This window comes from Phocoena phocoena, chromosome 10, assembly GCF_963924675.1.
Source record: "Phocoena phocoena chromosome 10, mPhoPho1.1, whole genome shotgun sequence".
Lineage (NCBI taxonomy): Eukaryota > Metazoa > Chordata > Mammalia > Artiodactyla > Phocoenidae > Phocoena > Phocoena phocoena.
In genome coordinates this window covers 69,957,193-69,984,134 of record NC_089228.1, presented here as the reverse complement: position 1 = coordinate 69,984,134, position 26,942 = coordinate 69,957,193, and the positions used below count along the sequence as shown (strand labels likewise).

The 26,942-nt window shown below is 42.9% G+C and overlaps 1 protein-coding gene across 1 annotated transcript in view; it reads left to right on the top strand.

Annotated features, from left to right (window-relative positions):
• KIF6 (kinesin family member 6) overlaps positions 1-26,942 on the top strand; it is a 379,056-nt gene that overhangs the window by 196,822 nt on the left and 155,292 nt on the right. Inside the window, exons 12-13 of the mRNA XM_065885960.1 lie at positions 402-540; positions 4,872-5,087. Coding sequence (XP_065742032.1) covers positions 402-540; positions 4,872-5,087 — 355 coding nt within the window. The remainder of the gene's footprint in view (positions 1-401; positions 541-4,871; positions 5,088-26,942) is intronic.

Genomic DNA, 26,942 nt, shown 5'->3' with positions numbered 1-26,942 from the left:
AGGGAAGGCAAAGTTGAATGAGTAAGTCACGGAGAAGACAAATATGTAAAGAATAATTAGAATACATGATAAGTGGTTTTTTAGAAAGTGTGAATTAGTGGTATGGGGTTATGGAGAAAGGGAAAGTGTTCAAGAGGAGATAAGGTTTGAGCAGGAATTCCCTGGTTTAGGGAAGCAGAGATAAGGTAAGGGGGAGGGGAATGAGGAAGCAGGACAGAAAGAAGACAGGCAGGAGGGGGAGAAAGACACGTTCAAGCAAAGGCATGCAGTGCAAGTCAGGGAGTCAGAGGAGGACACACACGCCTGATGTGTGCAAGGCATTGGTAAAGGCGAAAAGAATCAAAGAAACAAAGACATTTGGAGTTGAGGTATGGACGCTAAGCTCTTGTTTCATCTTTCAGAAATTATTGAATGACAAGAAGATCCATGGAACAAGCATAGCCTCCTCTGAAATCAAAGATCAAAACAGTCAAGAACCATTAAAAGAGGAAGAATATAAAAAGCTACGAGATATTCTACAGCAGAGGGACAATGAAATCAGTATCCTTTCTGAAGTGATGAGAAAGTCTTCTACTGGCTTGAAGCGGGGAACACTTAGCTGTCTTCCCCTAACCACACACCCCAGCTCCCCACCCAGATTCCAGCTCACATTGCTTCTTTCCATTTAGAAGTAAAATATCCCTTCGGCAAACACGTGGTAGGAACTAGTCAAAACCAGAGTTGCTATAAAAGAAAAAAAATTACTTTGTTTTTAGCCAGATATAGTTACTATTATGGGAGATATTTCAGTTTATTGAAAAGCATGGGCTTTCTTACACCATGTCTCAACATTAAATTTCTTTTAGTATATTTTTTGACTACTCCGCAGTGCTCTTTCTGTTTTAGTCCTGAGCCAGTAAAGTTAGCTGGTTATCTTTAGCTAGCTGACCAGACACTGGGCTGACCACAGCCTCATTATGGCCCAGAATTTGTGGCTGGTGTGTGGGTGAAACTCAAATGATGGCTGAGAAATGACAAATGGTATTTAGCTTATGAAGAGCAGAGATTGATTTAAATGTAACTTTTTACTTAAAAGCCAGATCTATTGCTTTGAGTTCCACTTACAAATGTGTAGATGAGTGTTGAGGACAGACGTCTTACGGCTCTAGGAGACGGCATATTGGGTGCTGAAAATGGTTAGCAGCCCACGAGAGCTGCCTCTCTTACAGACCAGGTGATTGCTGCTAAAAAGCCCCTATTGGGCGGTTAGACCTCAGGTCTCCCCAGCATTTCTTCACTATTGTTTCTTATTTTATCTTTCAAGCTTCTTGCAAAAGATTTGACATTTTCATTACATTTGCAGGCTTTACACATGCACAAGCAACGGTTTTAGTCAGTTCTTTATGAGCAAATATTTTTGTTCCTTTCTTAAAAATTACTAAAAGGCATTTTAGCTTTAGCTATTGTGCAAAATTCCTAAAAATAGCCTACATGAAGGAAATCCAGTAATAAAGAGGTAAAACCAAACCAAATATGAGGTAGGCATTCTGCCTGATTAACTTCAGTCTCTGATTTTAGTTGAGTATTAGCAGACCCTGTATGTCTGATTCAAGTGAGTTTGAGCTGCTTTATTATCCGGCCAGTAACAGTAGATTCGACTGTGCATTACACTCCCACACAAGCCCCTGTCTCTGAGCACTGCCCACAATGTTGTCACCCTTGCATTCCTTTTCCTCTCTCCTACCCTATCCATCTCCAGAGATGGTCCCAGCCTGGACCTCAGTCCTGGCCCCAGCCCCAGTCTGAGCTCTGCTTCTTTTCCTGGCCTTGATCCTAGTTTAGGATCATCTCCCCTAAATACTCCTACCAACTCCTTAATCCCCTTCTGGGCTTATGAATGTCTGTGTGTATGGGAGGAATGAAATGAGATATGACAGAGAGGGAACAGTCTAGGCTTGTTCATATATGTTTATTTTGAGAAGAGAGTGAGAGAGAGACATACATCATTCTTCACTGGTAAATCCAGGTACCGCTGTCCCTGTGGGGCTGCACTGGATTCTTTACTGACTGTGAACAGCTCCAGCAGGGTCCCCGCCTTCTGAGACTCATATTTGCAAGTGAGGGTGTGTGGGAGGCATGGTGAAAAGAGCACTAAACTTAAAGTTCACACCCAGGTTGACGTCCTAGCTCCTCACCCGTTATCTCTGTAACTACCCGGTGAAGCTGGTTCTCGCCGGCGTCACAGTACCAAGCAAAGTCGGTAAGCTGCCTTATGGCAAGTGCTCTGAGCGCCGTAGAGTGTTATGTCGTGGAAGATAGGACCCCACAGACACTGGGCAGACTCAGAAGAAGGAAGAAGAGCATCTAAGATGTACTCGTCACAAAGCTTACATTTATCAAGGGCTAATGACCAAGAAAGCCTCCTGAAATTTCATAGTATCTCACAGTCAGGTTGGAGAATATTTTCATATCTTTTTTGGTAGAACCAAGAAGGCCAGGACAGTGATAGGAGGAGTGAGAAAGATACGGCTTAGAATAGGAGAAAAAGTGATAATACTTGAGCTCAAGAAAAGATAGTACTGCAAACAAAATGAGTGAGCAGCATGGAATGTTCTTGCAAAGGGAGGGAAAATGGTGTCATTTCAGTGACATTATCAGTCTGAATAAAGTTCAGACATCCCTTCACAAAACACATAACAAGGTGACACTTAGTCCCCAGCCCTGCACTTGGCATGAGTGAAGGCCCAAGTGAAACGGGAGTGGGAAGGGGGGCAAGACAAAGGAGAGGTGAGAGGAAGGGAGGCAGCAGAGAAGCTGCATCTCTACTGTGGCTTTTATGAATGTAAATCAGATGAAGACCGTCGAGGGACTGCCCATTATACGTAGAGCGACATTCACACTCCCTCCTCCGGATTAGGCAGCCACACGTGGTCTTGCCCCTGCCCAGCCCCTGGCTTCGTGTCTTCCTCCCCCACCCTGTACATGTTAGCCTGCGGTCACAGCGGCCTTCCTGTTGTTCTGCTAACACCCGGTTTCTCGGCCTCAGCACTGCTGCCACTGGGGCTGTCCCGGGCAGTGGAGGATGTTGAGTGGCATCTCTGGCTTCTACCCACTGGACACGAGTAGCAGCACCTACCCCCCACTCCAGAAGGACAATCCAAAATATCTCTAGACGTGGCCAAGTGTCCCGTGGGTGGTGAAATAGCCCCTGCTTGGGAACCACCGCCCAGCTCATTTCTCCTTAGGGTTTCGGCACTCACCACTTCCTCTGCTTAGATGCCCTCCCTCTGTCTGGTTCTTGTTGTCATTCAGATCTCAGCTTAAATGTCACTTTTTAAAAAGCCTTTCTTGAGGCTTGAACCTTTCTTGAGCACCCAGTGGAGAGCGGCCACTCAGTCACTCTTGACTTTTTAAAAATAAGCATTCTGGCACTTTTACCCTCTAATGTCATGTGTGTGTGTGTGTGTGTGTGTGTGTGTGTGAGAGAGAGAGAGAGAGAGAGAGAGAGAGAGAGAGAGAGATCTGTCTCTCCAGTAGGACATCTGCTTCATGAGAGCAAGAAACCAGTCTGCCTTTTCATCTTTCTATCTCTGTGCCTAGAATACTGTACTGCCGGCACACGGTATAAGCTCCAATGAGTATCGTTGACTGAGTGAAGGAAAGGACGTTGCCATGGCCGTGCACGAAACAGTGAAAGTATATGATGGTCTTGCTAATTATCCCCACACAGCGCAGTAGGGAAGCTGGACAGAACCAGTGCCTAGACACCACAGAAGTTGTGAACACCTTTGGTAAATACAAGCTTTTTTGAGGCGAAGAATGGAGGCCACGTCAGGGCATGTGAGAGAAAAACTGGTAGTGCTTCCAGAAATCACCAAAAAGGTGAGGTCAAAGCTGAGACGGAGGATGGAAGTCAAGTGCATTCCATGTTACCTGCGCAAGGACGAGTGTACCTGGATGCCCCCCCTCCACTCCTTTCTACATAGCACTCTTCCCTCCCACACCACCTTTGTGTTTCCTCAGACTCCTGTTTTAATGAAGCCATCTCTAGGGCTGGTGAAAGCCTTGAATTCATCTCACTGCACATGCAGGTAGAGCTCTGAGATTCTCAAGAGGGAGTATCGTCTTTTCTCTTCGTGATGGCAGAACCCCTTAGAGTTCTTGACATCTTGAACCTGAAAGAACAGTAAAGTAGGGTAGAAAGGAGTGATTTTATCACTCAGAATCAGTGCTCCTAATAGATCTAAATGGCCCACAAAATTGGCATTTTAAAATGATATATCTTTACCAATAATTCACCTCTTTTTGGTGAAATTAGAGGGACCAAACATTAGAGACTTTTTAAGAAAGTGACTTGAAGCCCCATTTGAATATACACTAAAGAAGCATGTGTTGGACATGGGGGTGCTCTGGCCACCAGAACTGACTCGGCTGACCTGCCAGCTGGGGGCGGGGGAGAGGGCGGGGCTCTGGCATCCTCCCTCCCTCCCCATCCTGCTGCCTCCAGAGCAGCTTCCTGCATTAAAGTCCTATTTACTCACAGGTGGAGACGTAGCTCCACTGTCTACTACTACCTGGTGTTCATTTTCCTTTTTATAAACCCTTTCATAAAAGTTTTAAGTCCGAATTAGTTTAAACTCAGAAGATTTTAAAGACCTTTGGGTTTGCTAATTTTTCATATAGTGGTAATGGTGCCGTATTGAAAGCCCGGCAGCCTCCCAAAATGATCCATCACTGTTTCAAGGACCTCAGGAAGGTGAAGTCTTTCTTTAGTCCATCTTTACTGCATGACAAATAGCAAATATTATTGGGAATATTAATCTCATTTGAAAATGAGTGTTTTGATCATTATAATCTAGCATGAATCACTAAATCCTTAAGTCAAGTTTTAGATATTTTGGTAACTATGTTAAAGAAGGAAAAGAAGAAAGCTCAGGATGCTCTCCACGTCTCCAGCATGGACAGGAGTGAACTGAGACGCTCCCAGAGCTCCCCCTTCCCACCTGGGAACCCGGAAGGTCCGAGGATGTTGCCACCCTCAGCTCCCACTCAGGCCCCGGACTCCAGCACTTCTCAGTACAGATCCAGTTTGCTCCATGGAAAAACAGGTCAGTTATATTTATTGATATACATAAACTATATAACTGTAAATAGAAAACATAGGCTGTCAAATTATATATCCATATAAAAAGTAAACAAACATGTAAATGATTATAATTTTATTATTATATTCATCGTAAATCTTATCCTTTTTAATATTACATTTCTTGAAGTTTTGAAGTTGTAGTAGAAGCAGCTGCAGCAGCAGTAACACAAAACCCCAAGTAAAGTATATCCACCCTAAAAAAAATTCATTCTCCATAATGGAATGCAGTGTAGCATCCTTTAGCTTTCAATGTGCAAGGACAAAGGCTCTCACAATTCATTTGTTAGAATTAATTTTTTATAACTAACAAATCTCTTAAATGCCGGTTTCTAAAGTTGTTGACTGAACTGAAAACACAAAGTGTGGGTTGTCACAGAGGCTGAAATAGAGGGTCCAGGACAACAGCAGAAAAGTTAACTCTAGAGAAAGGAACAGAAACGTCCCTCCAATAGAGGAGGGAAAGAATGATCATCACTAACGTGATGAAGCAGTGTTTATTTCTAAATCTAAATGAGCTATCTGCAGCAAAATAATTTTAAAATAAGATCACAGTCTGCCTTAAAGGACAATGAATACACACAATTTTGTCAGATAATAGGATTGACAGGGTCGGACTAACACTGAGGCACCTTCTCCAAGTGTAGCCTTTGATAAGTGTGTCGGTACTGCCACAAGAGCAACCACAGAGCCATGCTAGAAGCCCAGATTGGTTTGTGTATGTTACTCTTTCTGTTAGACCAGCAGAACATGATGTATAGTTATGTGACAAATGCCTTTCTCCTGAAGACACTGAGGAATCTGAAGTATGGAATGTACCAGAACAAAGGGGTGAAGAGCTTCCCTTTTGGCAACGTAGGTTGAAATTTTCCATGTAAACATTTGTTGGGATGGACAACCTGATGTGTGTGGTTTTCTAAAGGCTCTAGTTTGGGAATAATTAGAGTATGGTGTTCATTAAGAAGGACACTGTTTAGTTAATAAAGACAAGACTGAGAAGCCTGGAAGTGTATTTTGTGATGTTATATTCCTGTATCTCTTAATTCCAAATCTCCTTGCTGTGAATATTTCTTTAGCAACACAGTAGGATAAATTCAAAATCCCAGGAAACAAAAATGCTATTTTTACCATTGATCGCATTGATCGTGTTGGCTGTAGACAGGGAAAAGCAATCATTCTTCTCTGTGATCGTTTTACGTACAGTATTTCTATACTCTCTTATGGGCAACAGCTGGTTGGAAGAAAAGAGGTCCTCTGCTTTGGTGAGTTCATTAGTTCAACCATCATATTTTTCATTCCTTTATTCATTCAATATATATTTATTGAGTGCACACTTTGTTCTAGGTACTGTGCCGACTATTATCATATGGCTAGAGCTTTACATAGTCGTTGTATGTACCAGGTACTATTCAAAGTTTGCTACCTGAATGAACTCATCTAATCCTTATTCTATAAGTTCTTGTTTTACCCCCATATTATAGATGAGGACGTGCACGGACCAGCACAGTCCCTGACTTCAGAGCACGTACAGACTAACAGGGAAGAGAGCCTTGAACAATTAATTGCAAAAGTACACCTCTGTATGACTGGGAAGCACACACCAGGGAGGCTCTACCTCAGGTTAAGACCAGGAAGATCCAAAAGGGCCACGAGAGTAGGGGTGTGGCTGGAAGGAACATTGCAAGCAGAAGGAATCACTTCAATAGCTTCCAAGGCCTTTGTGGTGGAAAGGAGCATTTTATGAAGTGGAAAAGGCAGGTGTGGTGGGATCCGGGGAGTGGGAGCCTGGGAAGACAGGTTGAGTGACATGCGTAGAACAGATTGGCAGAGGGCGCAGGACAGGATGACCCTTTAGGAGGCTGTTGCAGTCCAGTAGTCCCAGCCAGAGGATGGAGATGATGAGAGAGAGGTGGGAGATCAGAAACACTCCAGGAGGTAGTGTGAGCAAGGCTCAGTGACTAGATGGCTATGGCGGGTAAGGGTGAGGATTGGTCCCCAGGTCTCTGGGTGGCTGGTGAGGCTCTTCACAGAGGTGAGAAATGGTGCCTCCCATGGCCCAGCGACAATTGGCATCATTGGCTGTAGAGAATACAGCACTGGCGTCTCTGCCGAAATGAAACGTCACAATCCGTTCCTGTGTTAGAACCGCATGCGCTTGATGGAAGGAACTCTCTACTGGCCTTTTCCAAAGACACACACCATTGTGCCCGTGCAGAAATTGCCTCTGATATCACTGCCCAGCCCCTTGCTGTATGCCAGACCTTTTCTATTTCTATTTGTTCTTGCCCGCACCATCTCCCTTCTAATAATTATTCTTCCCATAGTATCTCATAATCTCTCTCCTAACTCATGATTATAGTTAACTTTTTCAGTAACTCTTTTTGTCCCTTGATATTGCTATTGAGACAGACTATAGTTTTGTTTGGAGGATGAACTAAGTTCACTTGAATAGAAAATCACTGAGAAAATAATGGAAATTGTTTGCAAAGTCCAAGTACAAATGAGGTAAAAGAGTTTTGGAGAAAAGCCTTATAGCTGAAAGGGTTTTTGAGTTGTTTTCACTGTCATTGGATATAGTTCTAGCAATGACTTTAAGTAGGAATAGGCTCACAAATGGGCTGATAATAATCTAACCATTTGGAGGAGGGATTGATGGGGGATTGATTTTATTTTGGCAAAACTACGGTTAGAGTGAAAATTGCTGCGGGTGAATCAGTGCTGCAAAGCCACAGGTAATGGGATAGTTTGTTGCAGTGTTTAACATCTTAGTAGGTGATTAGGCTTATATTCATGTACTATTTTATATACAAGAGGCTTGTGTAAACTATACCAAATGCAAAAGGTTAATAAGCATGTTGTTTGGATGGAAAGTACTACTGCCTTATGTAGGTGTTGTCAGATTCTATTAACCATCCCTGTCTTAATGCAGAAAGCAAGTAAATTTGACCATCTTCCACTCTGAGACTGTTGTGGAACTGTTTCCTCTTCAGTAACCCTCCCCCTTTTTCTATTCACCCCCACTTTAGGCTAAAAATGACTTCTTTCAAATTTCTTGTGTGAAAAGAAAATGAAACCCAACTCGTGGTTCCCCAGAGAACCCCACCCCCAGTCGTTGCATGAGGTGCCCGCCAAGACAGAGGGAGGTTAGGGGCTTCAGGGCCTTTTGTTGTTTTGGAGGTTAAATGTCTGTTTCAGTTTTATGGGAATAATGACAGGGATTATTCAATCCCACAGTTTGCAAAGAGTCATTCATATTGGTCTCTTTAAAATAGAAGGAGTGTCATAGTTTGGGGGTTTTGTTGTTGCTGTCTTGTTGTGGGTTTTGTTTTGTTTTTTTCTGTTTTAGTTCTCTGGCTGCACGTTCCAAATAGTTACCGGAACCGGTCAATATTCCAGAAGTCCCTCATGACTCACCACTTCCTTTAAGGTTTGAGATGCTAACAGAATCCACTCCTCACAGGTGACGTCATTGACATTTAAAAAGTGACCTGAAAGCCATGGCCTGGAGGCTCCAGACTCTTTTCTCTTACTCACTGGGGGAGAATTTGTTGAATCCTCCATATACGCAAGGAGGGGCCCAGGGTGGTGTTGACCGAGGACTGAGGTGAACTGAGAAACGCTCTCTGGCTCTGGGAGCTTAATTTAAATGTTGGGGCCTGGTTTAGTACCCAAAGAGCAGAGAATAAAATAACAAGTGCTATAAGCAGGAGCTATAAGACATGCTACTACAGGAATTCAAAAGAGAAGGGAAGAGTTTTAATCAGTAGATCAGGAAAGACATTACAGAGCAAGCAACATGGAAGTTAGGCCTCAAAGGATTGATAGAGTTTGGATATTCAAAGATGGAGGGAAGAACATTATATAACATTCCAGGTTTAAAGATTAATATGAGCAAAGACTTGAAAACAGGAAAGCAAGGAAAAAATATGTAGAGTTGGCAGGAATATTTGTTTAGCTGGGGTTTTGGAGATTGTTTAAAAAAAATTCGACTGAGTACACTTTAAAGATCTTACTGTCTTTATGCAACCATTCGTGAATCAAGCAGCATCCAATCTAGCAGACAGCAAGGAGCTCTGAGGGGCTGTACAAAATGAAAGACTTTTGCAGGCAGAAGGGAGCGGGAACAAGGAAGTTATACTGGCAAAAGGCAGCTTGGTTATGGCAAGGTCGCTTTCCTTTGGGGCACGTCAGGGGTCTGTCAGGCAGATTGTCTGTCTAGTGCCCACCAGGCGATTCTTGATTGACTGGTTTAAGACTCCATTTCCGGAGGAGCCAAAATTGTAATTAAGTCTCCATTTGGTGATGTGGGGTTTAGCATAAGTGACTCCATTTGGAGCCTGTTGTCTTGTTTTTAACAAGATGTACAGGGAGTCAGAATAAATAGGGTAGAAAAATGATTGAAAAGCTGAAAAATAAAGGAATTATATAATCTAATCACCATTTTTAGCACTGTTTTTATGACAAAACGTATCCTGCTGCTTGCGACGCCAAGAACACAGCCCTATCACTCTGCCAGCAGGGGAATAGAGGTCTTCTCTCTCTCTCTGTCTGTCTTTCTACCTCTCCCTCTCTCACACACACAAGCACACATGCACACACATGCAGAGTCTTGCCCAGACTTTAGCAATAAAACATTATTCTTTAATCAATTATATATTTATTTACTGTCTAGAACGTGTGTAGTGCTGTGCTATTCGAGATGATGTGTAGAGTATGAGACATTCTATTACAGAGCTTGTGGAAAGCATGAAGGACTATCCTTAGCTGCAGGAGCAGGGGCTCCTAATTAATTCATTAAATACATGTTCTTTGAATTTAAGCAATGAACCAGGCAGTGCTAGGTGCTGGAGATTAGAAGGTGAGTGAGACGCAGTGCCTGTTAGAGGGTTTACAGTCTAGAAGAGGACTTACGGTGAATATGCATATATGGTGCCATGGGACATGGAAGAGGAAGGTCAACTCTTCCTGGGCAGGTTTAGGAAACAGGTGCGGAAGAGCTGGGCCTTGAACAAAATCTTCACAGAGTAATCAATTTACGTCTGGCAGAATGAATAGAGGAGGGAAGAAAGGTCAGAGCACTGAGGACTAGGAAACTTCTCAAGCAAATTCATAGGGATGTGGAACACACGGTGTGTTTGTGACATTGCAAGCGTTTAGTTTGGGTGGATTTTAGGATTTGTTGGATGGAATGGTATTTAGCAAGAAATAAAGCTGAAGAGGGACCCGCTCATGAGAAGCTTAAAAGACTTGCTTCTGAATTTAGAACTTTATTTGTTGGCAGTGGGGAGCCATTACAGCTCTTTGGTATGAGAGTAATGTGGCCAGATTTCTGTTAAAGAAAGATCATTGATAGCGACGTGCTGAGTAAACTGGAAACTGGAGGGAAAGTGGACAGGATGTTCTAGTAGCCATCGAGGTAGGAAATTAAAAGGGCCAGAATCAAACCAGACACAGTAGGGACTGAAAGGATGAGAAAAGTGCTTGCAGTACCTAAGGAGAACTGACTTGTGACTGCTCAGAATGAGGTTGAGATGAAAAGTCTAGGAGCTCTCCCAGGTTTCTGAGCAGATATGGTGCCATTTACCAAGCCAGTGAATACATGAAGAGAAGCAGGCTTAGAGGGAGAGTTTATTTGTCAAATTATGGATATGTTGAGAATGAGTATGAGGTGGAAGTGTCTAAGCCAGCACATACACAGCTTTAGTGCTCAAGGGGAGGGGTTAAGTAGAGATATGGATCTGTCATGGACTTGTAGCCATGAAAGTGGACAGGGTCGTCCAATGGGACGGGTAGCAAAGGACCAAAAGCAGAACACTTAGGAGCCCCAATAGATGGTGTAGTCTGAGGCAGAAGAACCAGCAAGGGAGAACTTGAAAGGCAAGACAATCAGGAGAGAGGGAGACCTCAGAGGCCAGGCTAGAGGCTGAGTTCCAAGGAGGTGGATGTGGTTGACTGTATTGGATGTTACAGAGTGGTCCAGTAAGATGAGAACTACAGAGAGTCCACTGGGTTGGATGGGAAGTGATCAGTGACCTTTGCCAAAGCAATTTCAAAGATTGTGAGAGCAGAAATCTCACTGTACCAGATTGAAGAGTAGGAAGTGAGGAAGTGAGATGGAAGTGGTCACACAGGTCACTGGAGGTTAAGGAATTTTGAGGCTGGGGTTGTTAAGTGGAGTTTCTTTGTGGGCGTTGAAGTCATTCCGGGTATTGGCAGGAAATGGGGCGGAAAGGAATACTGTGAGCCAGGAGCCCAAGTCAGCCTGGTTTGTTCACTGTTGGATCAGTCTATCTATCTGTCTGTCTGTCTGTCTATCTATCTATACGTACATATATACATACCAAGTAGCCTTAAGTTACAGCATCACAGAGAGTGGGTAGCAGAACCAAATGGCACAGACCTCAAAGGAGGAAAAGATTTGGCTTTGGTGTTTAAAAGAGAAAAAAAAAAGTGATTTTGAAATGGTATCGAGGAGCCAGAAGAAGGCCAGCACTCAGCACTGTCTCTGGCCCTTCTGGTACTTACGTTACAGGAGAATGAACGTCCTCCACTTGAGAGGGCTCCAGAGCAGGCAGTATCCTTGAGGGAAGAGTCAGATTTCAGTGATTAGAAAGAGCTGAAGGGGGTGTTTCATGAAGATGTCGAGCATGTGAGAGAGTTTAATCAACAGTGGAGTGTGGGGTCCAGAGAGCAGCCTAGGACAGGTTCTCTGGGAGGCCAGTAGTGGCAGGAGGGTTGGGTGGGATGAGCAGAGGTAGAGCAAGGAAGTCAGGAGTCACATGTGAGGTAACAGCCGCTCGGAGGGGCTTGCATCTTATGGGTGGCCGAAGATGACAGGGATACAAGTCGTGGTAAGATTGATTATCCTTGAGGCTACAGGCCTAATAAGTGTAGCAGATTCAGTCTCTTATTGGTTTTTAAATGATATGCTTCTGAGAATTCCCTTTTAAATGAACTCTCCCTGGATGATGTGTTGGAATGGAGGTGGGGAGAAAGATTAGCTGGCTTCTAAAATGTTCCACTCCCAGTGAAACCCCAGCCCCTGTGGAGGTTAGGACAAGGATACAGCATGGAAAAGCTTGGGAAGGAGCTGAAAATTGTCTCTCAGGTACAGTTTTCCCCACCTTGTGGCGAAGCAGTAGGTATGGCCACATATGCTCATCTCTTGATGGAGTCCTGCTTGGTTGCAACAGCACCTGCTCTCCTAGGGATGGGGACACCGGCCTGGGGGCTGTTCTTGCATCAGTGGCAGTGGTTGTATGGTTTTGTAGATATGGGTCGTTCCTAAGTCAGATATTTATAAATTTGATGTTGTATTTCCTAAATTGTAAGCTGCTAAATATGTCTTCACTGTTCAGAGGCTTCCTCAGAGCCCCCTCTGGAGGTAGCACAGAGACACTAAAGCAAGAGAAATAGAATTGAATCAAGGAGCTTCTATTTCTCCTATGTTTGACTTGGGTCAGTCAGAGATGAGAATCCTTATGTGACAGTTTTAGCTCTGTTACTTCCCTGTGACCACAGTATAATCAGACTTCATCTTGCGATGAGAGACAACAATTGCCCTGAGCTATGGTATTTGCCTTCACCCTGGAGCTCGAGAATTCCATCAGCACTCCCTTTTTCAAAACTGATTTTCTGGGATTTATACCAACAAAGATAAAAATGGTTTCTGTCAGTGTGTTTGGTAGGGAATGTATTTTGGAAACATGATAGATGAACCCTGACTTTATTTGGAGCCTAAGACATGATCTTTATAAAACATCTATCAGTTGCTCCTACAGCCCAAGCCAGAATTTGCCACTCTGCTCCTACTACAGTTAGGGTTAGCTGGTTTTCATGTTTATGATTATGTTATTAATATTTACCACAATCAGTATATCCATTCAGTGGGGAGCAGGTGTGACTGAAACGGCCACCATGGAAGCAATAAGACTTTCTGCACTGTGCACATGTGAAGTTTGTCTTTTGACTAGAACCTCAGTCATTGTTTGAGAAGCCCTTTGTCACCTGTTTTTCTGCTTCTTAACCTCCCTCAGCCAGAAAGCTCTGCTCAGAAATACTGCTTCACCCTATCTCGCTGCATTTCAGGCTGATCTGTCTCTTCATCCTCTAATTATGCTACATTCGTTAATGCCGTGCTTCCATGAATCTGTTAAGTTCTTTGCATTTGGTTTTCTACTTCATTTTGGTGAACAGAGATTTCCTGGGAATCCTATAACCATCTCTTTTCTGAACTTCTTGAGCGGCATAAAGTTGGGTTGTGTTGAGCACCTTCTACAAACAATACAAGAGGGGTGTATACCCTCTGGCAGGGACAATAAAAGTAAAATAGAGGACAGTCAGTTAAATTTGAATTTTAGATAAACAACATATTTTGTTTTCTGTTTGAGTAGGTCCCATTCAGTATTTGGGACATACTTATACTAAAAGTTATTCATTATTGATCTGAATTCAAATTTAACTGGGAAATCCTGTATTTTATCTGACAACACTTCCCCTGGCCCTTTTCTTTGTGATGTTTCCTTGGTGTAGGGAATCATAGGTAGCCTTTAAGGAACTGCTCCAGGAGAGGAATAGGGAGGTCTCTGTGGGCTCGTTAGCACACAGGGCACTGCAGCTTTCTGTACTTTGTCCCTCATCTGTTTCCTCCAAGGCTGGTGGAAGTCCAGGTTTCTGAACCTAGGAGGAGGACAGAGGTGCTATAGTACATAGTATTCCTCACACTTTTGCCTCGAATTCCCGTCAGCATCTCACTGGATGTTTGTGCACGTAGAACACTGTTTGCAGTCTTTTGCTACTTGTCGAGTTCACCTGGTACTAGTATATCCAGCTACTTATTCTTCAGATCAGTTGTCAGTGCCCAGGACTGGCTTAGACTATGGCAAGACATCATGGCACCATGGCCATATCTTGTTGTGAGTGTGTTCCTAGAGCCCAGCCATTTGTATGTGGTTATTTTCAGAAATATGTTTTATAACCAATACTTTCATTAACAATGTGGCCTATTCCTTTGGAAGTTTTTCAGATGCCCAGAAATACCCTGAGCCTGGTTTCCTCAAGGTGACAAACCAAAACAGAACTATTATATATGCAACTTTCTTCCACTGAAATACCCTCCACACTCACTTCACCAACCTTACAATCAGGAGAGCCTGTGGATGTTTATGAACTTCTCAAGGCATCCAGACTTAGAATCTTCCAGAACTCAGTTCTGTGCATAATGTCATATGCCTTTGCCAAGTTAACAGATATAACAAAGAGATAATAACATTTAACACTGTAGTTTTCCCATCTTCACTGCATGATGAAAATCAACTCAAGGATACCCTGAGTTTTTAGATGATAGGGTTTCCCTCTCCAGCTGTGCCACTGAGATGTGTTTACAGATCTCTGTTTAGTAGTTTAATTTCTCTGGAAGCTCAACACTTACCGTCTGGATGGTTTGAGTGACATTTTGCAACATGTGAGTGACTTCACCCGCAAGGGTTTAATGGGTTCAGACAGTGGTTCTTGCAAGAAGTGCCATGTAGTCACTGGCTCACCCTTCAGGCCTCATTACCAAATAGTGGTCTAATTGAGGTGTGAACACCACCTGGGCTTTGAGTGTATTCATGCTATCTTTTTCTTTCAGTAGAAATTTATATTACTGATCACAAGGTAATGCCCGGCATATTCTTTTCACAGGACTATAGTATAGAACTTCATAGTTCAAGCCCTGTGTTGCTTAATCATCCTCCTTTATTACAGTAAAACTCTCAGTGAGATATGTAACCTCGGTATTTTACAGTCCACTGATAATGACATGAGAAAGACAAATGGAGTTTCTTTAACCATTAGTCTGCAATGCTCATCACTTAACTCAGATAATGCGCAGTGACTCTAAATCACTTCTATCAATGCCAGCTGTACAAATATACGTGTGTACGCATACTTTCATACACGCACACAACAGACATTCACACATAACACACAGCACGCTTACACACTACACACATACACGCACACTGACTCTCATCTTTTGGGCTTTTCTAGTATATCCTGTTCTAGTCCTCTTAGTCTGCACTAAATTAAAGAAATCTCCTGCCATACTTGCTGGTCCAGAACTATCTAAATGGTTGATTTACTGACTCATCGGTTAAATTTCCATTTTTTTCCATTCCATTAAGTCTAGCAGCTACTGGGTTTCTATCCTCTAGCATTTCTCTTGCCCTTTATGATCTCAATGAATTCCTTTGACCCACTTTATTCTGTAAACACAAGCAGGATCAGAACGGCATTTTGTATGTATGAGATAATGGAAAAGTGATGTTCTGCCTAATGTGGGGGTTTTTTGTTGATTTTTCTCACCAAGGCCCAAGATGGCTTTTTGATAGCGTCCTCCAGGGAGACAGACTATTGTGCTCTCCGAACTCATCAAGGTCTGTTAAATGGATTATGTTAGCTCGGATATACAATAGATAGGCTCTTTTTTTAAAAAACAAATTTAAGCAGAAGTAAAAACTTAATTGGTTTTCATTTTCATTTCATAACATCATTGCTCATTACCCCTTCTATTTTAATTCCATATGTTGTGTGAAAGAATCGATTCTTGCCGTTAGCAAACAGAACCCATAAAACTTCATCATCCGCGGACTCATTGCTTTGGTATTCAAAGTACCATTTTTGTGAAATAGTTTTGTTTGACAGAAGATTGACCCTGGGGTTTAAAACCCCAGTTTTCACCAAGTGCAGGCAAGTGAATAGTGCAATAGATGGTGTCTAACGCATCCAGGGGGAGGAACTCTCTTCAGTCCCTGTCCTTCCCTGTCCCTCACCGATCTGCCAAAGGTTAAGATGGAAGCTGCCGCATCTGGATTCTCACCATGACCCTCTCCTTTGCACCCTTTCCTGATCCCTAACAGTAAAGGCCTCTGGTGGGGGTTAGGGATGCTCTGCCCAACATAGCCTTCTCCCCTAAGCTTGAAATTGCCTCAGTTTCAGTTTCATTTGGCCAAATGAAGTAACAACCTTTAAAAGGTTAAGCTAGAGACACCCATTATTCTACTTCAGTGCATTTCATTTGGTCAACTCTTTACTTAGCTAAGATAAACACAGGTACTCTGAGGAAATGACACATGTGAGTGGGGTACCACAGTGATGGAGGCCTGTTTTCTAGAAGCCTGGAGAGCAGGCCAAAGGGAGAAGGACAGGGTACAGGGAGGGAGCATGGAGAATGAAGTGTGCTGCTTGGAAATGTTGCTGCTCTGACCTTCCTGTCCTCTCAGGGCTCACTCCACATGAGGTACAGCTGTCATTTCACTGAAGTTAATTCCTGGGGTTACAGAGGTCAGGGAAGAACAGGAAAGGGGTCGGCGAACCAGCCACAGTCAGCTGGTCTCCTGGTAACTGATGCTGAAATCTGGAGAGTTTATTATCAAGACAGACCCGACATTTGTTGCGTGCAGACTGTAGAAGGATTTTGTAAGATGATTCTATGTCGTGTGTGGCCACACATCCATATGGCTTAGCAAGGATGATGCCATAAAACTTTTAATTTTACAAGTAATGCTCATACATATTTTCCTTTTAAAAAATTAAAACCTTACAAATAACACTGTTTCCTTTGACAACTCACACCAATCTCCCAATCCCCACCTCCCCAGTTAAAACTATATGTATGTTTACTTTACTTTTTCTTTAAATACATACATATATACTCACACATATGTATATGTATGTATATTTATATATAAATAACATAATTCCAAATATATAAATAATACAATATATAATATAGATGATATTATTTATATATTTATTTAATATATAAATCCATTTTTTATATAATAAATCCATAGAGGGCTTCCCTGGTGGCGCAGTGGTAGAGAGTCTGCCTGCCGCTGCAGGGGACACAGGTTCGTGCCCCGGTCCGGGAAGATCCCACATGCTGCGGAGCGGCTGGGCCCGTGAGCCATGGCCGCTGAGCCTGTGCGTCTGGAGCCTGTGCTCCGCCACGGGAGAGGCCACAAAGGCGAGAGGCTCGCGTACCGCAAAAATAAATAAATAAATAAATCCATAGAAAATGTATAGCATTATTTAATTTGAATATATTTCTATATTTCTCCTTAAATTCATTCATTCAATATTCAACAGACGTTAAGTGCGTACTCTGTACTGGAACTGTTCTAGGTGCTGGCAGCTGAACTCTGAATAAAACAAAGATCTTTGCCCTCATGAAAGTTACATTGTAGTAAGTGCTATCATTCTGAAACGTCTTTTTTCACTCAATAAGATGTCTTGGAGGTTTACCCACTTTCATACATAGATCCACTTCAGTATTTTACATGACGCGTAAATGTGGTCATGTCACAGGTGATTTAGACATTCCCATACTGATGGAATTCAGTGTCATGAAATTTTGACCTAGCAATCTGGTGTGCTGGGTATTTCTTTGCAGTTGGCTGACAGTGGAGAGGGCCCCCTTGCAGCTTTTGCTTCCATTGCTGTGGTGGGAGAGATGAGGTACCTGCATCTCCTACATCACTTTGTGATGGTTTTGTCAGGTGTGTCCTGGTCTGTCAGACCAGAGTGCAATACGAGAGAAGTATTTGAGGGAGTTGGTGAGGAAAATTTTCTTTTCTTACTTAGGATATAATGCATCAAAGGTTTAATGGTAAGAATCAAAATCAGAATGGTGACCAGGAGAGTAGAAATGGAAGAGAATCATGGGTAGGGAACTTATGAAGGGATGGCAAGTGGGAGAGAGCTGGGAGGAATACAGCCCAGACCACAACAGCAGGTGACACAATCGCACCAAAGGAGAGGAGAGGGGGCCAGTTTTATCTGCGTCCAGATCAAACATTGGAAGAAGGTCTATTTTGGTGTTAATCTCCTATTTTTCATCTTCCAGTATGGTTCCTATTCATGACATCACCTAGTTTTCTTTTTAAATCCTCCTGAACTATGAAAGCCTGCATTCCTGTCTCTAGACATTTGGGTTTGATAAAGATGTGGGAAAGCCCTTTTGTCTGAACAAACAGAATGAGGCTTACAAGAAGAGCCTCAAATATAGAATGAAATCCCATCCTCGTAATTGAAATATTTCCTTTACCTCATTCTGATCCACGTGCATTTAATGTGCATTACATGTAGAAGTTTTTTTCATATAGCTTAATCAGGTTTTGATGTTCAAGTTAGTATTATGTTATTTTCCATTTGTCCATCCATCCATTTAACCTGAAAATGATTAAACCAAGTAGTAGAGGACATCATCTCCAGAAGAAAAGAATCTTGAGTTTGAATGATTATTTTTGGAAACTTCATCCAAGTAGTTTCATTAAATGAGGTAATTTAATGTGTTTCATTACATCTTTTTTTTCTATGTGAATATATATGGCCTCTCTATGTGTTGATTAGCAAGGAAAATATTGGGGGACTTCATTGAAGTTTGAATAATTTCATTTCTTTGTATTTCAGGATTAGTCTAAGGGATGCAAAAATTAAATCTTATACATTTTGTGTTTATGTATATATGTAATTAATAGATATTTAGAGAACACACTTGCCTTCTTTTTCCACTGTGTGCCCTATGTGAAAGAGGTTTTTTGTCTCTTTTAATCTCTTGCGTCGTTCTCTCTGCTTAAATGCTAATGCCTAAATGAAGATGCCAGTGTACAGGTGGAACCAGGAAGGTGAAGGACAGGGATTTGCTCCTCATTTGAGCATTTTAACTTCCCAAAGGAAAGAGGAGAACAACAACAGCAAAACTTTTTTAAAATATTTATTTATTTATTTGGCTGCGCCAGCTCTTTCATTGCAGCACCCGGGATCCTCGTTGCTGCATGCGGGATCTTTTAGTTGCGGCATGCAGGCTCTTAGTTGTGGCATGCGGGATCTAGTTCCCTGACCAGGAATCCAACCCATGCCCCCTGCATTGGGAGAGTGGAGTCTTAACCACTGAACCACCAGGGAAGTCCCAACAAGATTTTTTAAAAAGAAAAAGAACCTACCAACATTTTACAAGTTTCACCACTAGATCTAGACAGCGCTTTCATAAATGTCACTGTTAGGGGAAAATCCAGGTTTTGTGAGGCCTGAAGCTTATGCAGTTTGAGGGGGTCCTCTTTAAGGAAAAGAATTAAAAACTATTAATTCAGAAGTAGATATGAAATTGAATATTAATGAAATAATGAGAAAAGAACTTAATCACAGCATATTACAAATTTTAAAAAGCTAACAAATAACAAAATCCAGAAAAATACAGTATTTCAATTAGCTAACTGCTTGACACACCTCTATGATACTTTTTCTCTACGTTTTCACTGCATAATCTTTGATCACTACTTCATATGACCATTCGGTAATATTATTTTCCATAGAGAGAATAGAAAGATTACTCAATTTTTCTTCTAAGCATGGTCAGCTGAAACTTGTTTATCTTATTGGTAGTTTAGAAAAGATTCTTTCAGCTTTTCAACTGGTCACTGTTAATGTCGTGTAAATTATTATTGTTGTCAAATTTGTGAAAACTCCATCCTGTTTCCTTTTATGTAAGCTATCAGAATTGGAGGAATTTTTCCACCTCCACGGACTCGTCTCTGTGTTCATACATTCAAACCTTATTTCTATTCCAATACCAAAATCTAGCCCTGGGTGCCACAGGGCATGTTCATATCATGGCATAACCTCAGACCTGTACCTTCCTGCCACAACGCCGGGTGAGATGGCAGTGAGTGGAAAATGCATCGCAGGAGGCTATTCTGACACTAGGACCACTAGCAATAACTTAAGCATAAACAGCAGCAACTAAAAGCCATGCAACTATGTTATGCTAAAACCAGATGAAACGTTCTCCTTAGTCAGATCCTAAAGCACCAGTGGTGACTCTGGCACTCCACACTTCCAGACTAGGTGGGAAGTGGAATGGAGGGGAAATCCAAGTGGAAGATCCAGGGGTCTTGACCGATTGTGATTAAAATATCTTACTTTTGAAAATTTTACAGTACCTCATGACCACATCCCTGTACTACTAAGACCCACTCAGGGGCTCATGCAAGAGGGGCTCTAAAAACGGAGCCTCATTAGTTTCATGGTAACGATGCCTCAATGTACTGTGGATGACGGTGAGTAGAGATCGAGAGTGAAAAAGTCAGCAGCCTGCCAGTGTCTGCTACTTGCGTGACGTGAGCAGGTGCAGGCACATGGGAGTCTGCAGGGAGGAAGAGGAGGAAGCCTGATGCATATGCCACTGACACTGGGGGACACAAACCTCGCATCAGGGTGACTGACCCCAAAAAGGCAGCCAGATCACTTGCTGTAGGATTTCAAACGTCATGTTAAACTCCAATGGGAACACCAGCAGGAAGCCAGCCCTTACATTATGGAAGAAAGAACATGAGTTCTGGAGTCATGAAGATCTGAACTAGAATCTTCATCCATATGCCTTCAGTAGCTCTGTGACTTTGGGCAAGTTGCTTAACCTCTCTGAGCCTCATTTCTTTTATCTATATAAAATGGAGGATGATACCTACTTCTTTGGGCTGTTGAGGAACTAACTGAGAAATAAAACTAAAAACATATAGATGTGCCTGGCTCACAGGACCGAATTTTAGTGGACGTCCTTCCAGGAGGCAAAGCTACAGGAATATTTCAGGACAGAAACATTCCTGTAGCTCTTCATAATCGGTCGATTTGTGTTAAGAACCTAGCCTGTGGTTAGAGGTACAAGAAATAGAAGCTAGTTGCTGGCTGCAAGGATCTGCAGGGGCCCAGATGGATGTCAGGGTTCCCAGCCAATGTGAATGAAGCCCAGGATGGGCCTGCAGTTCAGCAGGGAACTGAAGTAGTCGGCAGAGAAGCTGGGGCAAAACGCTTTCTCACAACCTGTGCTTGCATGGAGGGGAGGAAGGGAAAGACGGTGACAGGCAGACACAACGGAGCCTAGGCTCTCCGCCAGGCGCATTAGAACACTGGCAAGTGGTGGCGAGACTCGTCCTAGAGCTCAGTGGCTGAGGCTGCTTATGTGCAACCTGCCACGGCCAAGACTGGGCACAGGCTGCAGGTGGGAGGCCGCAGACACCCCGGGTCCTGCGGGGCTGGGAAAGAGTGAGGCCGCACCTTCCAGAAAACCTGGAAATGCTCCCTTCTTTATGGTCCACCAGCATCACAAGCAAATGAACAAAGGATGGCAATTGGAACGTACACAAAATCCTACGTTAGACAACACAGAATCATAGGACAAAAGAAAAGAATAGAGTTCAAAAATAATGTTGTTTCTAACCATCACCACCCCTTTAGTCTCTCTGCAGAGACGAAAGGTTCTTCCTTGTATTTCTGGTTATTTACGCTGGCTTCTTCGTTATTGGTCGTAGCCTCTGGAACCCATCCCTCTAGTTCAGGGGTTATCAAACTTTAATGGGTATAGGAATCCCTTGTTAGGATCCTCGTGGGTGGACCCTGGGAATCTGCATTGCTAGCACAGAGCTCACACTTTGCAAAACTCTGCTTGCAATTATACTAGAACTCTCCCAACCCCGATCCTCACCTTTCTTCCAGGGTTTTGTTTCTGATCATCTGCAAGTACAGGCTGCTAGGCACGAAGGTATTAGACAAATGGTGTGTCACACCTGGAGAAGGGGACTAAAATATTTTTATCAAAAACATGAGACTTTTCATGGCACTTGGCTGCATAGAAAGAAAGAAAATATTTTATAAAGAAATGGAATAGTCAAGTGGTAGCATGTAGCCTCATGGGGAAAAATATATATTATTAGTATAAATATATTTTTATTATTAAAAATATATCTCACCAGCCCTCTGGTTGCCCACCAAAGGCTTCCGGAAAAATAACCAGATGAGGGTCAGGACCCTCAGGATCTGCTTATACCAAATCCACAAATCCTTGGCTCCCAGATCTTTGGTCTGCATCTCCTTCTATCCCATCTCCCTAAAGGATTTCAGCCCTCTCAAAGCTCAGCTACCTCCCCTATGCGGACGTCTCCACACCTCTGTCTCTAGCTCTGGCTCTGCCTGTCTCTTCAACCCCTAACTCCCATCTCTACCGAGATGACCCTTAGACAACAATGAGAGCATTTGTCAAGCACTTTTATGTGCCAGGATCTGTGCTAACTCTTCGCACATTTAATCCTCAAAGAACCCCCCTGAGGCAAAAGTAACGTTGTTGTCCCCATTTCATAGATGAGAGAACTGAGGATGTGAACATTTCAGTAAGTTGCCTCAAACCATAAAGCTAGTAAGTACCAGAGCCCAAGCTCCTGGGGTACCTCCGTTAGCACCCTTAGGGAAATGTGCTCCCAATTTCACTTCCTTTTAATTCCCTAGCTCCTCCTCCTGTATTTTCCTACCTCAGTTGATGATCTCAGCAGCTGTCCTGGTAGGAAAACTTCCTGTGATTTCAGATGCCTTCACCCCCTAGTTCCCCACAACCAAACTGGTTATTCATTCTGGCCAGTTCTCCCCCTGAACTCAGGAAGCTGCCCTTTCTTTTCCATTTAATCGTCTCTCACCTGTATTATTTTTTTAACATCTTTATTGGAGTATAATTGCTTTACAAGGGTGTGTTAGTTTCTGCTTTACAACAAAGTGAATCAGTTATACATATACATATGTTCCCATATCTCTTCCCTCTTGCGTCTCCCTCCCTCCCACCCTCCCTATCCCACCCCTCCAGGTGGTCACAAACCACCTAGCTGATCTCCCTGTGCCATGTGGCTGCTTCCCACTAGCTATCCACCCTACGTTTGGTAGTGTATATATGTCCATGCCACTCTCTCACTTTGTCACAGCTTACCCTTCCCCCTCCCCATATCCTCAAGTCCATGCTCTAGTAGGTCTGTGTCTTTATTCCCGTCCTACCCCTAGGCTCTTCATGACATTTTTTTTTCTTAGATTCCATATATATGTGTTAGCATACGGTATTTGTTTTTCTCCTTCTGACTTACTTCACTCCGTATGACAGACTCCAGGTCCATCCACCTCACTACAAATAACTCAATTTCGTTTCTTTTTATGGATGAGTAATATACCCTGAGAAAACCATAATTCAAAAAGAGTCATGTACCAAAATGTTCATTGCAGCTCTATTTACAATAGCCAGGACATGGAAGCAACCTAAGTGTCCATCAACAGATGAATGGATAAAGAAGATGTGGCACATATGTACAATGGAATATTTCTCACCTGTATTTATTAAAGCTGGTTTCTTTTTCTCCATTCTTACTCTCCAAGCACTTCCATGCCGCCACTAGGTGAGTCGCCCGCAAGACTACCTGGATCTCTCTCACCTGCTCAGCTGCCTTCATGGTCTTCCCACCCCGACACGTTAGAGTCCATACTTGGAACGCAGCCCAGCCCTGAGCCCGCTTTCTAGCCTCATCTTCCCTGTGCATCCCCCTCTGCCTTTCCCTAACTGAAGCCACCCCAGATGGCATGCCCCATCCCAAACACGCACACACACATCACCCCATCTCTCCCTAGGTTTTTAAAGTGAGGTCTGTGGCCCAGCTGCATTAGGATCATCTGAGAAGCTTTTGAAAATGTAGACTGTGCAGGGCCCAGGAATTGGGAAGAAGGGAATTGGTCTGTGTCTAGAACAGCGTTTCTCAAAATGCCAAATCCTGAGCTCCTGCGGGCAGTTGGTGAATATGGGTCCCGCTACAGGCAAACTACATTTTTCCAAGTTCCTTATATGATTCTGATGTACCCTAAAGTTTGAGAATCCCAGAATTCTCCTCTCTGTAAGACATCCTGGATTCCTAGTTAATAGGATAGAATTTTCCTTTAAAGATGAGCAGCCAAGAATAAGTTTCCAAAATAACTAAGCTGACTCTCTAGTCCCCAATCATTTATAATCTGTTTGTTAGATGTTCACTTACGGAAATGTGGAGAGGAATAGCCCAGGGGGATGGGCTGTATGGTAAAGAGGACAGGGAGAGAGAATGTGCAGGAACATTAGGAAAAGTTAGGAACATGAGTTGGGGGCAGGGGGATGTGGGGGGTGACCAGAGAGTAAAGAGTTGTCAGAAGTGACTTCAGTATGGCTTTATCTGGAGGTCTGGCCCCATAAGACCACATGGCAGCTGTCACTGCGGTTGAAATTTCTCACTGTTTAATATATACAACAGGTTAGACTGGTGGTCAGGAACCCTGAACACTGTGCTTTGTGCTAGAATAGACTGCTTAAACAGATCAAATAATCCCTTTCTCTCCACACAGACCCAACTGCCTAGGATATTGGGAGGTTACAAATAAGGTCTGGTGAGCCCAAGTAAGGGGTCTGTCAGAAGCATGCCATTCTTAAGGTCTTCCTCAGACTTAGCTAATGACAGTGGACTTGAACAGCACTGACTTCTCCACTTGACAACGGTACCAATCTTCATGCTGACTGATCTGTTTTTCTTGGATCCAACAAGTCGTCTTTGAGTTAGGAGGGGCGGGTAGCAGCATAACTCCAGTTCAGTGCATTAGCCACGCAGGGCTGATGTTTACCTTGGACCAGATCCCGATGCTGACATTTTGGCAGGCTGGCTCCTGTCACTGAGGAACTTCGCGAGATCGCAACAGGGAGTCGATGTAGAATGAGCAGTTTTCCATGTTTCGTATAACCCAGCTGCTGCCCTGTGGAGGAGCAGGACATGGCCACGTAGTGTCTGCAGTCAAGCCTGCCCCTATTAAGCAGGCAAGAGACTGAAAACTCCAGTTTGCGGTCTTTATTTTGTGACCCTAGCGGTTATTTTACCAGGGTCATGGTGTAGGTCCTGGATTCTGCCATTTACAAGGAAAGGGGAAGTTGCCGAACTCTGAGAGGGTTACTATGAGTCTTAAATATGTCTATGTATACATATATATATTCACATGCATAAAATCGTGGCTGAGCAGACTTAAGTACTCAAGAAATGTTAGCACTGTATCAGGATCACTATTATTGCAGGAGGCACTTAAGCCATTTGAGCACAGCGTCTAGATGCAGAAGGCTCTGCCTCGCCTGGCTCCCATCCAGCCTGCGGTCATGTGGCAAATGAAGTGTGATGTGACAGTGCAATCTGAGGGACTTTCGGTAGATCTCCTTCAATAGGTGGTGGATGTCGAAGCCACAGTGTAATGGGTTGCGGGTTGTGTGGGATTTGAAGAAGTAGAGCAGGCAGCTTAGGGGTTTAAAATTAAGGGAAAGAAGAAAAATGGACTGGCATCTTGAGGGGAAGATAGAACTGAAGAAATAATTTGCAACGGAGAGACTTTCGCTCGTCGGGCTCAAGTTTTTCCAGCCCACTGCAGCCTGAGGTGAAACGGCTCTCACAGTTGGCTCTCACTCCTACCTCTTCTTCTGGCGTCCCCAGTTCCCTGAGGGTACACCCCCTCCATTAACTGTAAGAGTCCACAGAGAGAATTTCACAGTTGCACATGACCCAGGTCTCTCCCCCCCTTATTATGGCAGCTGTTCTCCTTTCTTGCTCGGCCTCTTCAGTGCCATCTGCTGCCTCACCTTCCTTCTCTGTTGTCAGTGTTCACAAGACCAGTGCCAATGTCTGTGCCAGTGGTGTCTCCATTGCTTTTGTTTTTTCATTTTATTTTTATTTTTTCCCAAGCTTTATTGAGGTATAATTGACCAATAAAAATTGTATATATGTAAGGTATACAACATGATGTTTGACAGATGTATACCTTGTGAAATGATTACCACAACCTAACTAATTAACACATCCATCACCTTACATGGTTACGTTGTGTGTGTGTGCACGCGTGTGTGTGTGGTGGGAACATTTAAGATCTATTGTCTTAGCAAATTTCAAGAATACAATACGGTACTATTACCTATAGTCACCATGCTGTACGTTAGGTCTCCAGAACTTGTTCATTCTGCATAAAAGAACTTTTGGCTCCTTTGGCAAACATCTCCCTCACTCCCTAGCCCCTGGCAACCACTATTCTACTCTCTGCTTCTGTGAGTTTGACATTTTTAGATTCCTTGTGTGAGTGATCATGATGTATTTGTCTTTCTGTACCTACATTATTTCATTTAGCATAATGTCCACCAGGGTCATCAGTGTTGTGGCAAATGAAAAGATTTCCCTCTTTTTAAAGGCTGAATAATATTCTATTACTTTATCCATTCGTCCATTGATGGACACTTGGATTGTAGCTTTATCTTAGCTATTGTGAATAATGTTGTAATGAACGTGAGGGTGTAGCTATCTCTTCAAAATACTGACTTCATTTCCTCTGAATATATCCCCAAGAGTGGGATTGCTGGATTACATAAGGTTCTATTTTTAATTTTTTGAAGAACCTCCATATTCTTTTTCATAATGATTGTACATCCATTGCTTCTTGAGGCTGCCATTTCTTGCTCCTCGTGTGGCCTCTTGCTACTGTGAAAGGGCAGATTCTAGGCACGACTACCACCATTGTTGAAATCTTGGTGCTCTAGAAATTTTATTGGTACCCATGTTGTTTAACAATAGTGTCAATTAAATACACAGAACATAACTAGCTTACAAAAGTTGGAGATTCATACCACAGTCTTAATTTTGCAAACATTTATTGAATGCAAAACACTAGACACTGTGCCAAATTCTGGAGATAAAAAGGTGAATTACAAACAAAATACACTGGAAGACTATACAAACAAAAGCACCTTAACTGTGGGTTAAAACAAACAAAATTAAATGGGATAGAAATAAATGTAAAGTTCTGCTCTTAGTATTAAAAAATCAATATCATAAAAAGTATCCAGATTGAAAAGGAAGAATTAAAACTGTCTCTCTTCTTAGATAACATGATCTTGTATATAAATAATTTTAAGTAATCTACTGGGGAAAAAAAA